The 15,569-nt window shown below is 44.9% G+C and overlaps 1 protein-coding gene across 4 annotated transcripts; it reads left to right on the plus strand.

Annotated features, from left to right (window-relative positions):
• The first annotated feature begins 136 nt into the window (after nucleotides 1-136).
• Nucleotides 137-14,319, plus strand: SMARCD1 (SWI/SNF related, matrix associated, actin dependent regulator of chromatin, subfamily d, member 1). Of its 4 annotated transcripts, none has more exons than XM_061615243.1 (13): nucleotides 137-274; nucleotides 1,659-1,846; nucleotides 2,806-2,848; nucleotides 2,936-3,058; nucleotides 4,656-4,778; nucleotides 5,628-5,744; nucleotides 6,204-6,305; nucleotides 6,858-7,019; nucleotides 7,108-7,205; nucleotides 8,049-8,184; nucleotides 11,547-11,669; nucleotides 11,863-11,964; nucleotides 12,691-14,319. In XM_061615243.1, exons 1-13 carry the CDS (start codon nucleotides 272-274, stop codon nucleotides 12,742-12,744), a joined length of 1,374 nt encoding a protein of 457 aa, XP_061471227.1. In that variant the 5' UTR covers nucleotides 137-271; the 3' UTR covers nucleotides 12,745-14,319. The 4 variants fall into 4 exon arrangements, with proteins under 4 accessions (XP_061471227.1, XP_061471225.1, XP_061471226.1 ...); XM_061615241.1 differs by lacking the exon at nucleotides 137-274 and adding an exon at nucleotides 309-536; XM_061615242.1 differs by lacking the exon at nucleotides 137-274 and adding an exon at nucleotides 664-784.
• The last annotated feature ends 1,250 nt before the right edge of the window (nucleotides 14,320-15,569 follow it).

The following is a 15,569-nucleotide window of genomic DNA, read 5'->3' on the forward strand; positions in this document are numbered from 1 at the left end:
GATCAGGTTGGGCGACAGTCCTGCTCATGCAGCCCGATCCTAGACATGCTTGCTGGGAAATAATACGTCCCACTGAAAACAAAGAGCCTTGTGGGGGCTTGCTTTTAGAGAACGGTCTCACAGACGCCTTTAAGCATTCCAGCGGCTCGACGTGGAACTACAGCTCTTGGAACAGTAGACGGAGCCCGCCGCCAGCTCTCCTCCGTCCCTCTGGCCGCTTCCCCTCTATTGTCAATCCGGCGACGCTCTATATCCTGCAGCCGACGTCTCCATGGTAAAGCCCAACTAAATCATCCTAACCCGCACATCCGCCTCCCCACCCCACCCCACCCACCGCCCCGCCGCTTTGTACTGCTGAGGGAGGGAAGATGGCGGCGCGGGCGGGTTTCCAGGCTGTAGCTCCGAGTGGCGGCGGCGGTGGAGCCGGCCCTGGGGCGGGAGCGCTGGGGCCAGGGACCGGTGGGCCTCCTGTACGGATGGGCCCGGCCCCTGGGCAAGGAATGTACCGCTCCCCTCTGCCCGGTGCTGCATACCCGGTACCGACCCGGCCCGGCTGAGATAAAGGGGCGGGGCTTGCGTGGGGGCGGGGCTTTAGGGCAAGGCGTAAGCGCGAGTTAATTATGCTGGAGGGAAAGAGAAGGCTACGCTGCACTGGGCGGGGCCTAGAGGGGAGGGTGGGAGAGCCATTCCAGAAAGATGGAGGACAGGAGAAAACCGGAGGCTGCTGAAAAGAGGGGCGGATCCATGGCATAAAATTTATTGACAAATAAGGGGAACCATGGGGGTGAGGCATCAAGGGCTGGGAGGAAAGGGAGAGATACAGGATGGCTGTGGATTTAAGAATCAATCGCTTGATTCAGGGACGAGGAGGGTGGAGGTATGGGGGGGATGTGGAAATGAGATGGGGGAAGGAGAGGAAGATCCGGTTTCTCTGTTTTAGATGGGGATTAACAGCCATTATGTGAAGCGCTTAAGTGAATGTTAGTGGGTTGGTTTATGCTATTTCATTTGATTTATTATAGACCTTGTTTTTTTCCATAAAGTATCCAAAAAGTTGTATAATGAAACGGAGAGTTTAAAGCAATGTATCTGTTTGAAAACAAAGAGACACTTAAAGCCAACAGAAATGAGGCTATTGGGGAGTTCAAGTTTCTGGGGCAAAGTGGGGGTGGGTGCTAAAGAAATAATGAGACAAAAGGCCCATTTATGAAATCAGTAGGTTCAGGTGATGAAACTTTTCCTGGATTATACCACTTCAGGTGACCGGAAGGGGTTGCATGTTTGAATGCTTCTCTGACAGAGGTGGGTGAGTGGGAGATTCTATTTTCCCCATTGAAGCCTAGTGCAATAATAGGAAAGAATCTGGGTCCTTCTTTGTGAGATGTTAAATTCATTACACACAAAAAATTCTATGTAGAGGGATATTCAAACATGCAAGTTTCTCCATCAGCAGGCTGAAACAGCACAGTCCACGGAAAGTTGCACTACTTGATTCTGCTGATAGTATAGATTAGCTATGGCAGAAGTCCTGTACAATTGAGAGTAAGAAACACACGTGATGGGACTGAAGGGAAATGGCTTAGAGTGTTCTGCTAAGGAGAAGTAGTGATGTCCTGAGGCTCTTCAGAAGTCACATTCCTATATGTTTCTTTTCCCAGCGCCCTGGCATGCTGCCTGGCAGCCGCATGAACCCTCAGGGACCAGCCATGGGACCTCCAGGCTATGGTGGAAGCCCTTCAGTCCGACCAGGGATGGCTCAGTCGGGAATGGATCAGTCTCGCAAAAGGCCAGCCCCTCAGCAGATCCAGCAAGTTCAGCAACAATCAGTTCAGAACCGTAATCACAAGTAAGAGCCCTCCCCCTTTTTCATAAGCTTGGCAACGACGAGCATAAATATTGTGCATTTTAAGCCAAGAAACTTCATCGTCTTTGGGATGTTCTCTTAAATTCTGAAAAGGGTTTTCTTGAAAATAGACACGGAGGAAGAGGAGAAGCCTCAAGGAGACAATTTATACTGGGAAATTGCAATTGATGGATCCAGGGGGAAAGGAGATGGATCAGCTACAGACTTGCTGAGAACCATGTGTTTGTGGGAGTTTCCTACATTCATGCTTCAGATCAGCAGAAAGCAGTACCTCCACAAAAGGGTTTTTTATGCAGTCTATTTGCATACTGGGGTAATTCCTTCCCCTGCTCTCCCTATACCTGCCATCACGTACGCAGTTGGGTATTAGTATTGTGTAGATGCACTGTGGTTTGTGCAGATCAGGTGTACTACACAAGCAGATCTAACATCTAGAAGAATTTGGAGCACATAAGCCAATTGGTATTCCCTGATACTCAAAAATACTAGGGCACTCAAGGAATATGCTAACCTTTAGGATGCATATGTGGAATAATTTACCTGTATTAAGATCTCCACCACAGGCTGCAGTTCTGTGTATACTTACTAGGGAGCCTGTCCTATTGAACTCCGTGGAACTTACTCCTGAGTAAACATACTAAGGATCATGCTGTGATTCCTAATAAGTAGATACTGGCTTTCGTCTTCATTCAGAGAGTTACATAGTTTTTCTTGGCAGGTCTAAAAAAACCCAAACAAACCCAAATACCAATGATTTCCTTGGTGCCTAACAAAGTATCAGCTCCATCACAGTGGAAGTATCCTTTGTGTCTTTTGTTTGCACGGTTATTGAACAAAAGTGGATCAAATAGTAAATATGAATCAGTAATTTATCAAATCTACTACTTAGCTCCTTGTCAGGAGTTCAGACTTATCGTTGCAACGTTTTTGTTTTCACATAGTGCCAAGAAGAAGAAGATGGCAGATAAGATTCTACCTCAGCGGGTGAGTGGGGCTTCACACATTTGTGGGCCATCATGGTTTCAGGAAGCAAGGGCTGTGCTGATAGATTGTGGCTGTGCTGTGTTCTAGATCCGGGAGCTAGTACCAGAGTCTCAGGCATACATGGATTTGTTGGCATTTGAGAGGAAGCTGGACCAAACCATAATGAGGAAGCGGTTGGATATCCAGGAGGCCTTAAAGCGGCCCATTAAGGTAATAGAGGGGAGTGTGCATGAAAAAGTAGTAGTAGTCGTCGTAGTAATAATAAGACTTGTTAGTGGCTTTTTACCCGAAGGTCTCCAAGTAACATAGAACACATTGAAAACATAAATATAAATGCATAATACCATAAAAACAGAACCAACAACTCCCATAACAACCATAGGAAGCTTGACAGCACACTAACAACAAAACATCATCATCTAGTCTATCAAATGCCTGGGGGGAAAAAGAGATGACTTTACCTGGCACCAAAAAGATGTTAACACAGGTACCAGGTGGGCCTCACTGGGGAGAGCATTCCACAGACAGGGAGCCATAGAAACACTTGTGTGTGTCTTTTCTACAGCATCTGAAAATAAAGTCAACTTTGCAAGTACAGATGTAGCAATTATTATTGCTGTCTGATATCCACTCAAGCTGTGTGTGCCATAGTTAGAGGCACTGGGCTTCTCTAGATAGGTATCTAGCTATTTAATGTTAACCATAACGGCTAAAATGGTAAGATTTGCTCTTAAACCAAAGCCCCATCCACACTTTCAAGTGCTGAGAGGAATTAAGGGGGAGGACTGCAAGCACTTCTTGGGTAGCTTATCCTTCCTAGCTTAATCAAAAGTAATAAAATGAGACCTGCTTTCTCAGCTTGACTTCTTGTGCAAGCTGTGACTGATACAGAAGAAATCGAACTGCTCCGTAATGATACAGTTCAAGTTAGCTGCTGGTTCCTCACTTAGTCTGCAGATATTTTTTTTGCTCCCTCTTCCTACTTCTCGCATTCCTTATGTCCACGGTTCTGTTTCCTGTCACCCATATAACTCACATTTCAGCATCCAAATTTTCCTTCTTTCCTTTTGCTTCTTTACTTAGCTTCTTGGGCCAAATTTATACGCTGTATCTGTGACATGAGAGCTGTTTCCTTGTGGCTTCTTTCTACACGTTCAGTAACAAACATGGAGCAAATAATATGGTTCCTTGCCATGCTCAGTGTCTCTCCTCCTTGGTGATTTCTCCTTCTATGTTACCAGAGTGTTAAAGGAAGGAGCCATTGGGAACAAGTTCCTATGCCACTTTGATAATGTAAAAATCACACCTTAACACTGGCCTCACTTTAAAAAAAACTCCTAAATTTCATAAGAAATCTCTCAGATTCCATATACATGTGGGTTCTTATTATGTATACATTCTTAATATATTAAGGTGAAATTGCTTCTATCTGAACAGCTACTCTTTCAAAACAGGTATGGCACACATTTCTTTTCTGACTGCCAGTAAGCTTGCAGAATTTAGCAGTGTGTGCAAATGCAGTGGTACAGCTAGTTAATTTTAGAACCTGGACTTAATGGCCTTATTAAAGACATGAGCCCTGAGTCCAGCACTAGCTGCACCGCTGAGTACATCTGGTTGCTCTAGAAATGTCTCAAAGCTGTGGCAGAATTCCTTAGATGCAGAGGTGAACATGAGTGATGGCACAGATGCCTTTTTCTTTTTGGGTGGTAAGTGAGTTCCTTGGGTTGAGGGAGTGATGGTAAGGGTAAGGATTATTGGTTCTCAGTTTCACAGTTAACATATGCCGGATGCTGCTCCTTTTTAGCAAAAGCGGAAGCTGCGCATTTTTATCTCAAACACATTCAACCCAGCCAAGTCTGATGCAGAGGATGGAGAAGGCACTGTGGCTTCCTGGGAGCTCCGAGTGGAAGGACGTCTACTAGAAGATGTGAGTGAGGGATGCAGTTAGCATCTCCACTTAGGACTATAGAGAGTTTCCAAATGTATCATTGCTGAACTGGTGACGGCTGGTGTTCTTTGAACCTAGACAAGATTTAAGGCAGTTTTGAGGATTGGGTCATCTCCCTACACTATATCCAATCCTGAAAGTTGGCTCATGCTGATGCTTTTAAATGGGTGTTAACAGCACAGCCAAAACAGTGTCTTTGTGACTCTACTCCTGGAATCACACCATTTTTAGTACTAGATAGATGTACATCATGAGAAACTCCTTTGCTTTGTAACCAGGAACATCCAATGCTTCTGCTGATTACCAGCAGCAGAACAGATTGGTTGAATAGATATATATTGTATACTCAGCCTTGAAACGGGGGAGATTTCTAACTAGTTCCTGAGAGTTAATTCAGGGTTTCCTCTTAATCGGCATTATTAAAACCCATGAGGTCCATGTTGGTGTCACTTTGGATAGTCAGATGTGTCAATTTCACATCTGTTGTCACTTCAGAGAACTTCTAGGTTTCTCTGAAGGGGTGGGGATAGCTATGAAGCTGACATATGAGCCCTTTGTTAAAAGACACTGCATAGAGAATACGATGCTAGAGATGAATGGACAGCACCTATGGTGCATGATTTGGGGCTTTGCGAAAACCATTTGACGGGCAGTGTTGCAGATAGCTACTTGTCATATCTTTCCATCTCAGGGGAAGGCAGCCACTGTCCCTTGAGAGATGGCTTGCAGTTCCTTTTAGTTTCTGAAAATGAACTGCTCTGTGGACTTCAGGTGGAATCGTTGGTCTCATTCTCCCTTTTTTCTCTTTTTTTCTCTCTCTCTCATCAGTCTGCTCTTTCCAAGTATGACGCTACCAAACAGAAGAGGAAGTTCTCCTCCTTCTTTAAGTCTCTGGTGATTGAGCTGGACAAGGACCTCTATGGCCCTGACAATCACTTGGTGGAGGTGAGATGCCTCTTCTTTAAACTTTTTTTATATCACTGAACTCATAATAGCTTTCCAAACAAATGCAAGTTCTCAACCAGATTATGGTGTGTGAGGAACACGAAAGCCGCAGTACAGAGAGGTTCAATTGCAAAAAGATTCCAGGTACCTACTTGGTTCTTGTGATATATCTCTGTTCATTTTTATCCTGCCCTTCCTCCAAGTGGCTCAGGTGTACATGGTGTCATCTCTGTTTCCTTGTCACATTTTTTCATCGTAAATTCCCTGGCATAGGGTAGAGTGAGAACCTGGCCCAGGGTCACCTACTGAGCTTCATGTCAGAGAACTGCACAGGTCTCCTCAGTCTGAATTGGCACTCCTTCCAGTACAGTATGCTGCTGTTCTCACATTGGCATTTTGCTCAGTCATGGAATGCCTGTCTCTTTCCCCACTACCTCTCCTGTCTCCCCCCCCTTCTAGTGGCATAGAACTGCTACCACCCAGGAGACAGACGGTTTCCAAGTGAAAAGACCTGGAGATGTGAATGTACGCTGTACTGTCCTCCTAATGTTGGATTATCAGGTAGGTTGGAGCCTTTCTCCATCATGGGAGCGGTTGGGATGGATCAGTGGCCTTGAGGGGGGGATATGCCAGAATGTTTGTGTTTATCATCAACTGCTTTGTCAACATGCAAGTTTAATATCATTATCACTGTCTGTATTTCTTGCATTTCATTTCTCTGACTTCACTTCTGACACCTCCCTCTCTCTCTGTACCACAAGTGTTTTTGTTATTTTTGCTACAACAGACTAACACAGCTACCCTTCATGAACTTGTTCCATGGGGAATCAGCGACTGCAGTAGGACTGTAACTAGGCCATCTCTTGGACTTGCCAAAGTTTCCACTGACACTTTTTGTCTTTATTGGAACTTTTTTCCCTGTCTCTTTCCTGATGTCTGTTTGTGTGGTGAAAGTGATAATTAAAATAATGTGTCTTTTTCTTCCCTCCTAAAAATGGCCACAGGAATTTTTTTCTCTGATTTTTTTCAGGGCTTGGGTTTCTTACAATTTTTAAGCAAAGAAGAATATAAAGTTGTATTCTTGCCCTTTTCAGACTTACTTTTTTTCCCCAGCCTCCACAGTTCAAACTGGACCCACGTTTGGCTCGCCTCTTGGGGATCCACACCCAGACCCGCCCAGTAATTATCCAGGCACTGTGGCAATACATCAAGACTCACAAGCTGCAGGACCCTCATGAACGGGAGTATGTCATTTGTGACAAGTACCTCCAGCAGGTAAAGCAATGGAGTAGGCAGCAGCTCTTGCTGGGATGCCAAGTGCTAGGTTTTTTTGAGCTGCTTGACCTTCCCTTTCAACTTGCAGATATTTGAATCTCAGCGAATGAAGTTCTCAGAGATCCCCCAGCGGCTGCATGCGTTGCTTATGCCTCCAGAGCCAATCATCATCAATCACGTCATCAGGTGAGATAGGGGCACTGGCCTGGGAATCTTAGCTGACCTACAGGACTGCCAGGGAGTATGACATGACATAAACAAGTACTTGACAAAGGCAAAGACTAACCATGCCAGAACATGCTTTTTGTTTGTTAGTTTGTTTGTTTTTATAAAAGTATTTATATACTGGCAATTCATACAGTGATGTTGTGCAACAATATATACAGTGAAATATAAAACACCATAAAACCAGTTTAAAAATTCATTAAAATGACTGGCTGATCAAAAATTGTGAACAGTTACATAGGCCTGTCTACATAAAAAGGTCTTCAAGAGGCGCCTGGAAAACAAAGCAAGGGTGCCTGCTGAATCTCTGAAGAGTGTTGCACAGCATGGGACGCCCAAATTCTATGGAAGCCGGTCAAAAGACAATTAAGCACTTTCTACTTTCAGTAGTTATTCTTTCTTCAAGTTCTACCAAGGGAGACTATTTTAAGGTGTATTTCAAAAATATTCCTGTTTTAAAGTAGAAGCTTCTGCAGGAAGATGAAACATTTTGGGAAGGAAGGCTTTGGACAGGCTGAATTTTTGAAAGCAGAGAAGTATTATTTGAAAATGCTCTTTGCCAAAGATGGCTAATGTAGGGGTGACTAACATTTGACCCACCAGATGATGTTGAACTACAGCTCTTGTCATCCCTGACAATTGGCCATGCTGCCTGGAGCTGATGGGAGCTGTAGTCTTGCAACATCTGGAAAGACACTTGGTAGCCACCTCTGGCCTAATGATTGCTTTTTCCATGATCTCCAGTGGTAATTTGGGAGAGTTTTGCTGAATCCCAACTCTTTGTCTCTTGCCTTGCTTCTCCAGTGTTGATCCAAATGACCAGAAGAAAACTGCCTGCTATGATATTGACGTGGAAGTGGACGATACTTTGAAAACTCAAATGAATTCTTTCCTGCTCTCCACAGCCAGTCAACAGGAGATAGCTGCGCTGGACAACAAGGTAGGTATAACGGAAGTGGTCTTTGTGCTGTGAACTCACTTGAAGTTGAGCAGTGAAAGGAATCTTGCCCTAATATATGTATGCGATGTCTGAGAAGTACCACTTCCTCTCCCCTGTAACATATCCAGTTGTGAGCTTCTAAAGTTGTCGCCATGCAATCGTGTAGGTCCAGGTGTTCTTCTTCTTATTATTATTCATTAAATTTATTAGTCGCCCATCTGACTGGCTGTCCAGCCACTCTGGGCGACGTACAAAGTAAAAACATACAAATACATTAAAACATTAAAAATCTCAGCAATAATAATAAAACCTAACCCACCCCAAAAGTCTGCCTGAAGAGCCAGGTCTTCAAGGCCCGGCAGAAGCTCATCATAGAGGGGGCATGGCGGAGATCATTTGTCAAGCCCTTCTGTCATAAAAACAGTTCATTAAAACAGCAAATATCACACATTTCCATTAGACCAAACAGTGTCAAAAAGGGGAAAAAACCACACCGTTAAGCATTATAAACTAGGGATGGTGCCAGGACTTCGCAGTCCTGGCGTTCTTTTATTGCTGTGCATTCATCTAAAGCAAAGCCACTTACAGCCTAGTCCTCTGCATATCAACTGAGCTGTGAGTCCTGTTGAGTCTCATGGGGCTTACTCCCATGTCAAGGTGCACAGAATTACAGCCGTGGTATTCAAAGTACCGTATATTCCGGCGTGTAAGACGACTTTTTAACCCAGGAAAATCTTTTCAAAAGTCGGGGGTTGTCTTATACGCCGGGTGCTGAAAAAGAGCGGGAAAATTAAGTAAAAAAAAAAGCTGCAGCGGGAGTGGAAGCAGTCGCAGCCGCCGTCCAGGGAGACCGTCGCGGCGAGGAAGGCAACGCAGCGAGGCTCAAGAAGTTACTTCCCTGAGGAGGGAAGCCTCGGCAGAGCCTGAGATGAAATTGACTCGAAACGGAGTTACTGCCTTGAGGGAAGCCTCGGCAGAGCCTGAGACGAATTGACTCAAAACGGCCAGATACAGGAGGGAGAAGCCACAAAAGGCTCCTGGGGAGAACTTGGGCAAACTCTATATTTTAACTGGAAAAGTTGGGGGTCGTCTTATACGCCCAGTCACCTTATACGCCGGAATATACGGTATCATATACTTCCTATTGCCTTTATTTCTAATGCTTCATATTATCTAGGGCAGGGGTAGTCGGCCAAATGCCATCTGTGGGTCCTCCCCACCCCCCCTGCAGATTTTAGGCTTGAAAAAAACCTATTGGAGCCAGTGCAAGACTTTATTTCAAGCCTAATTGCAGTATGAAGAAGTTATGGGGGGGTTGCAGCTGGGGAAGGAAGCATTAACCCTCCCCTCCCTGTACACTGCAACCCTCTCATACACATGCTGGAAATGATCTGTCTGCCACCATAGTTAGGCTTGAAAACAGCCTTGTTTTCAAGCCTTCTCCGGCTGCAATCTCCATGAAGATCAGACCTCTTCCAACAATCGGACCTGGCAAAAAGCTAAAATGGTTGCTAGTGGGGGTGAGAGTCTGTGTGTATGTATACATATGTGTGGGGGTGAGAGACAGACAGAGTATGGTTTGGCCCTTCTCACTTTGGTAACACTTGCTCTTTGTTTGCCTTGCCACCACTGGCATGCAGCTCCCCCACCCGAGGGTGGCCAAGGGGAAGCCCCAAGAAAGGTTCCCCACCCTTGAACTACGGACTACAATGTGAGCTACATTACACTGGTTCATGTGATAACTCTGGCTGCCTTTCTGATAAAAGGGAGCATGGAATATTCTGACCAGGGCCCTTCCTTATATATTTTCACTGTATCTTTACAAAAATGCATGCCATCTGCCTTTATGCAAGTGTGTTGTATCTCAACAGTGAAACTACCTGTTTTAACTTGCTAACGCTGATCATTGCTTGATGAGCACGTAGCAATTAAGTGACAACACCTTGATTACTGCAAAAGGGTTCAAGAGCACTTGTTATCTGGGAGATATTGTTTTCCACAATTTCTGCAACTAACCTGGATTTCCCAGCTGCTTGGCCTACAGTCAGCCTTTCAGAGCCTCAGGGACAGTTGCCCAGTCACTGTCATTAAAGGATGAAACAAAGCAGATTCCTGGTTAGTGGAATTCAGACTTGGGGGCAACGCTGAAAGACCCACCACTTTCATCCAAGACAGAAAAAAACTTGTAGGGAAGGTGCACATGGAGAGCACAACACATTTGGGTCAGCTATAAAATATTCCAGCCCTATTGCACTTTTTTTCTTACAATATGTATCCCTCCAGACCAGCAGTTCTGTTGCATCTGCAGCATATTCCGCACAACATAGGAAACTCTTTCAGTGTGGTGGCATCTACCCTGTGGAATTCCCTCCCTTAAATATTAGACAGGCGCCATCTCTGTTATATTTTTGGTGCCTGTTGAAGACCTTCCTCTTTCAACAAGCCTTTTAAGTTGAGACCTTATCCTAGTCTGCGTCTATGTTGGAATTGCTTTTTAATATATTTTTATACTTTCTTTTTTAAAAAAATGTTTTTAACCTTTTTTAAAAAACATGTCTTGGAAGCTTTTAAAAAATGTTTTTAAAGATGTTTTGTTTTAATGTAATTTAAAGTCTGTTTTTATGGTGTTTTTAGTGCTTCTGTTTGCCACCCTGGGCTCCTGCTAGGAGGAAGGGCGGGATATAAATCAAATAATAAAGATCTGTAAGCATTTACTTTTGAATGGGACTTACTCCCTCTTGGGACTGTGGGTCTAATGTCATCTCAGTTCTGCCCTTTGCTGTTCTGGAGGGGGTGGCGAGAGAGATTTTTTGCACACACTTAAGCTTTCTCTGCTTAGAATTGTTGGCTTGGATATTTTATTTTTTATTTGCTTAATTGATACTACTACTATTGGATTCATATTAACCCCTTGATAAATATGATACTATTTGCTGAATAAATGAGAAGGAAGAGCCTGGGATAGGATTAAAGCTGCTTTGTTCTGAACTCATGTAACTACCCAGGTGTCTAGGCTGATGGGTGCAGTGATAAAATGGCACAGACTTGCTGTGCAAGAGGAAAGAAAGGGGGAAACTTGCCAGAACCAGAGTAGAAGAGTGAGATATTAGCCAGGAAGAGAGGTATAATGGGAATTTGTATTTCTGAAGTAGATGCGCTTTGCATAAAAAACAAAAAGCAATGAGGAATGAACAGGGGGCCCAAGGATGTGTTGTGGGCCACAACCCCACTTCATGTGTATTCCAAGAGCAGATGTCATTGAAGATCAGCAAATATGGATGCTCTCCAAATCTCACTTTCAGTAGTGTATGCAGTCGCATCACTTTCCCATTGTTTTCTATGTGGCATTTTCTCCATCTCAGATCCATGAGACCATAGAAACTATTAACCAGCTGAAAACCCAGCGAGAATTCATGCTGAGCTTTGCCAGAGACCCCCAAGGCTTCATCAACGACTGGTTGCAATCCCAGTGCCGGGACCTGAAGGTAAGAAACCTGGAAGTAGAATCAGCAGAAATTATCTGGCTGTATTTGGGCCCTGCCATGCATCTTCAGTCAGAAAACTACATAGAGGGTTAGAATTAGAATCCATGTTGGTATTTTTAGGGAGCGCTTCAGACTTGGCTCAGGGGTGGATGAGTTAACTAGTCTCTCTCTGTCTCTCCCCCCCCCTCCCCAGGCTATGACTGATGTTGTTGGGAACCCAGAAGAGGAGCGACGAGCTGAATTTTACTTCCAACCATGGGCTCAGGAGGCTGTGTGCAGATACTTCTATTCTAAGGTAAACTGTCGCATCCCATGGTATCCATTCTGTAAACAGTGAGGTGGACCTACTCCCATCCCAAATGGGGATCATGGAATGACATCTCCTCCGCTCAGTCACGCCACTTCAGTCCTGGTTGCTCAAGCACCCCAGTGGCTCTGATATTTCAAGGCCCTGCCAGCCGTGAGTATATTAAAGCTTGGAGCCAATCATATCTAAGGGTAGCAAATAAAGCAGAGGAGAATTTTCTATACTCCTTTAGTTTTATATTTTGTCTTTTGGCATTCAGATTCTAATCTGCTCTATGTAGGGAATATTTATTCACCAAAACCCAGAAAGATATAGAAAATTACATTTGTTTTACATTTTTAAATTGTGTAATCCTTTAGTGCTTGGGAGCAAGGGCACATAAAAGATCCTAGATTTTGTATTTTTCTGAAGGAAAAATGCTGTACTGTCAGAAGTACCTCTTGGGGCTGCTGCCCATGCCAGGACTAGAGAAGGGGTAGCCAAAGCGGTGACCTCCTTACTTATGTTTTGGACTACAATTCCCATCACCCCTGACCAGCATGGTCAGTGGGCTGGGCTGATGAGAGTTGTAGTCCAGCAAGATATGGAGGGCCACGGTTTCCCCATCCTTACATCTGCTGCTTGCTCCTCCCATCTGGAAATATCAGGGGTCTCTGTTCAACTGCTCGTCTTGCTGCATGTGCACTAAAGCTGTCATTTTGGCTTCTCCCATAGGTTCAGCAGAGACGGCAAGAGCTAGAGCAGGCTCTGGGAATCCGTAACACATAGACAGGCCTGCCTCTCTCAAGGCAGCAGGTCTTATGGCTACCAAACACTGCAGGGACTCACTGCTCAGGCCTATACAATTCCCACTTCATACAGAACCTACCATTACTCTCCCACCATCATCTCTTTCTGCTGCTCCAATCCCCTCCTCGAAGTGGGGGATGAAATCAGGCGCCAGGCCAAAGGTCTTGTATTTCAGCCTGGCCTCCTTCCTTGATTGTTGCCTTTTGAGCCTCAGGCTCTCCTGTCCTGGCTCTTAACTGAAGCTCTTCCGTGTTTGGGATAGTTTCAGTTCATAGCCCTGCAAGCTCAGGACCTCCTTGCCAGTCCCTAGGAACCCATGCCCCCCCCGGGAAAAGCTATGGGGCTGGACACCTCTTCAGCACATCAGCTCTGGATCTTGCCAAGTAGGGCACAGGGCCTGTTCAGTTTCCTGTAGGGTTTGAGGAGAGAGGCAAGAGGTGGGGCTGCAGCAAGTTTCACATGCCTTCTGGCCTTTAGGGGTGAGGGACATTTTGCAGATTCATCTATTGTGAGAGCTTTCTCACCGAGAGCTACGATGAGCAAAGTTGGCAAGTAGTCTGCAGGCTCACAACTTGTGTCTGTCTTGCTTCATCTTGGGTTTTTTTTTGCTTTTAATGGGATGGCTGGTGAAGCTGCCAGATACCATCTTGGATCTGCTCCTGGGCCACTGCAGTAATCCCACATCATTGTCCTGGGGGCTTGGGGAGCATCTCCACCCCAGCCCCTAAACTCCTCCCCCAATTCTCTGGATCCACAGAAGTTAGCAGAAGAACACCTTCCCAGTTACGGTTACTTTTCCTTTTGCCTTCCTCACCTGATTGGCACAGAGCAGGTTTCTGGAGTAAATTATTGTGTGGGGAATGGTGGATATGCAGGCAGGTGTTCTTGACCTGGGGGTGGGTTGTAGCATAGATGCTGATCAGCAAAAATAACTGCTCACTTAATGTGTTTTTTGGTCTCAAGCACCTGCTGTTTTGTGGGAGGGGTGGGGGGGAGGGAGCTGCATCTTTTGGCTTACTGCTGATTTGGGACTGTAACACAGCTGGACAGGTCCCAGCTGCTTGTACTCTGACACTAGCTGCAAAAATCAAGTTACTGACAAGCCCCTCTCCCTCTTCCATCTCCTGGAAAGAGACTGCTATGAATTAAGGAGTCCAGGTGGCCCTAAACCCTTGTGTATGCATCCATGTTAAGAGTGAGAGACTCTCCCCTTTTTGTCTCGTCTTTGCCATATGAAAGACCACCTCACCCCTATTATCTACCTACCTCCCCCACTACTGCCCCGCTTTGTGGTACCAAGGAATAGAGCCCTGGTGCCCATACGTAGCTGCCACAGGCTCTCAGGGCAAGTATAGATGAAGGAAGCTCAGAGACTGACTGGCTCGGCAAAGTGTAGCTGTTTTTAACCACTCCCTATTACTATGCTTTGTGTTTTGTGGCTCTTCTTTTTTTCTCCCCCCCCCCCCCCCCTTGGACCAAATTTTTTTTGTACTGTATCCTTTTAGATGTCACCTCATTTTAATAAAAGCTGCCTCTAAATGAAGGCTCTATCCATCCTTTTGTGCTGCACTGCTGACTTTCTTTGTATGGGCTGGGAGGTAGAGTTTGCACGTGTGTACTATGCACAACAACCCAACCCTTTTTTAAAAAAATCCTCGTTATGGCTGACCCGGTTTATCTGCTCAAACAAGGGAGCCCCCTTTTTATTGGTTGCCTTAGGGTAAAAAATGTGCCTGCTTAAGCATTTGTTAAAAACGTTAGGACCTGCGTGTGCCCACACATGCAGAAAGCCACCTTTACTACAAGGATGGGAACCTATGGCCATCCAGTTGCTTTTGGACTACAACTCCCATGATCCCTTGCCATTGGCCATGCTGGCTGGGCTGATGAGAGCAGGACTCCATCATCTGGGAGGGCCGCAGATTCCCCACTCCTGCCTTAGTAGAAGCCAGGCAGTACATTGCAATGCATTTCTACTTAGTAGTATGGTGCCTTCATCTCTCCCTTCTCAAGGTACTCGGCCTTTTAAGAGCTGGATTTCATTGGAAGCTTTCTATTATGTCTTAGCATGGGGTCAAAGGATCCCTTCCAATTTAACAATATTATATAGTGCACCATTAATGTGCGTTGCTAGTCACCGAATAAGCTAAAAGTTCTGCACAGAAGGCAACAGAAGGAAGGGAGAAAGATTGAAGTGCTGGTAAGTAGGAAGAACATGTATTCAGTGATCGGAACAGTCATTTTATAGTAATTCCTCAATTGCAACAAAATATATGGCTTTCTGATTGAGAAAGAAATCCAAAACAACATACCCAAAGTACTAAAAGTATAGCAAGACTGCCATTTTAGGATACAGTTGCTAAATTCTTTTTTGTACTTGAAGCACCATGACCTCACAAAAAATGCTTGAAAAAAGCACAAACTTTTGTTGCTATTATTTATGGCCTGGCTTTCAACCTGTGGATTCCCAGGTGACACAAAACATTACATTAAAATACAAAACAACATTAAAACCACAAAACGGCAATCTAGCAGCAGACAGAAACCAGTTCTTAAATAAATTATTTAATGCAGCCTTCAATTTATTTTAAATCAAGTTATTTGAGATCTCTCATATCAAATGACTGTAGGGGATGAGGACGATATGTAAGGTGCATCATGAAAATGGGCTTTGAGAGTCTCAAAAGAAGAGAGATGCAGTTCATAAGCAGGTTTGCTTAAGAGTAAGCTCCAGTAGGGCTTCAGCTGCAATCTTCTGCACACACAGAAGCAGGAGCTCTTAGGCTTGCTGGGGGTGGTGAAAC

The sequence above is a fragment of the Rhineura floridana genome, chromosome 3 (genome assembly GCF_030035675.1).
Source record: "Rhineura floridana isolate rRhiFlo1 chromosome 3, rRhiFlo1.hap2, whole genome shotgun sequence".
Classification (NCBI taxonomy): Eukaryota; Metazoa; Chordata; class Lepidosauria; order Squamata; family Rhineuridae; genus Rhineura; species Rhineura floridana.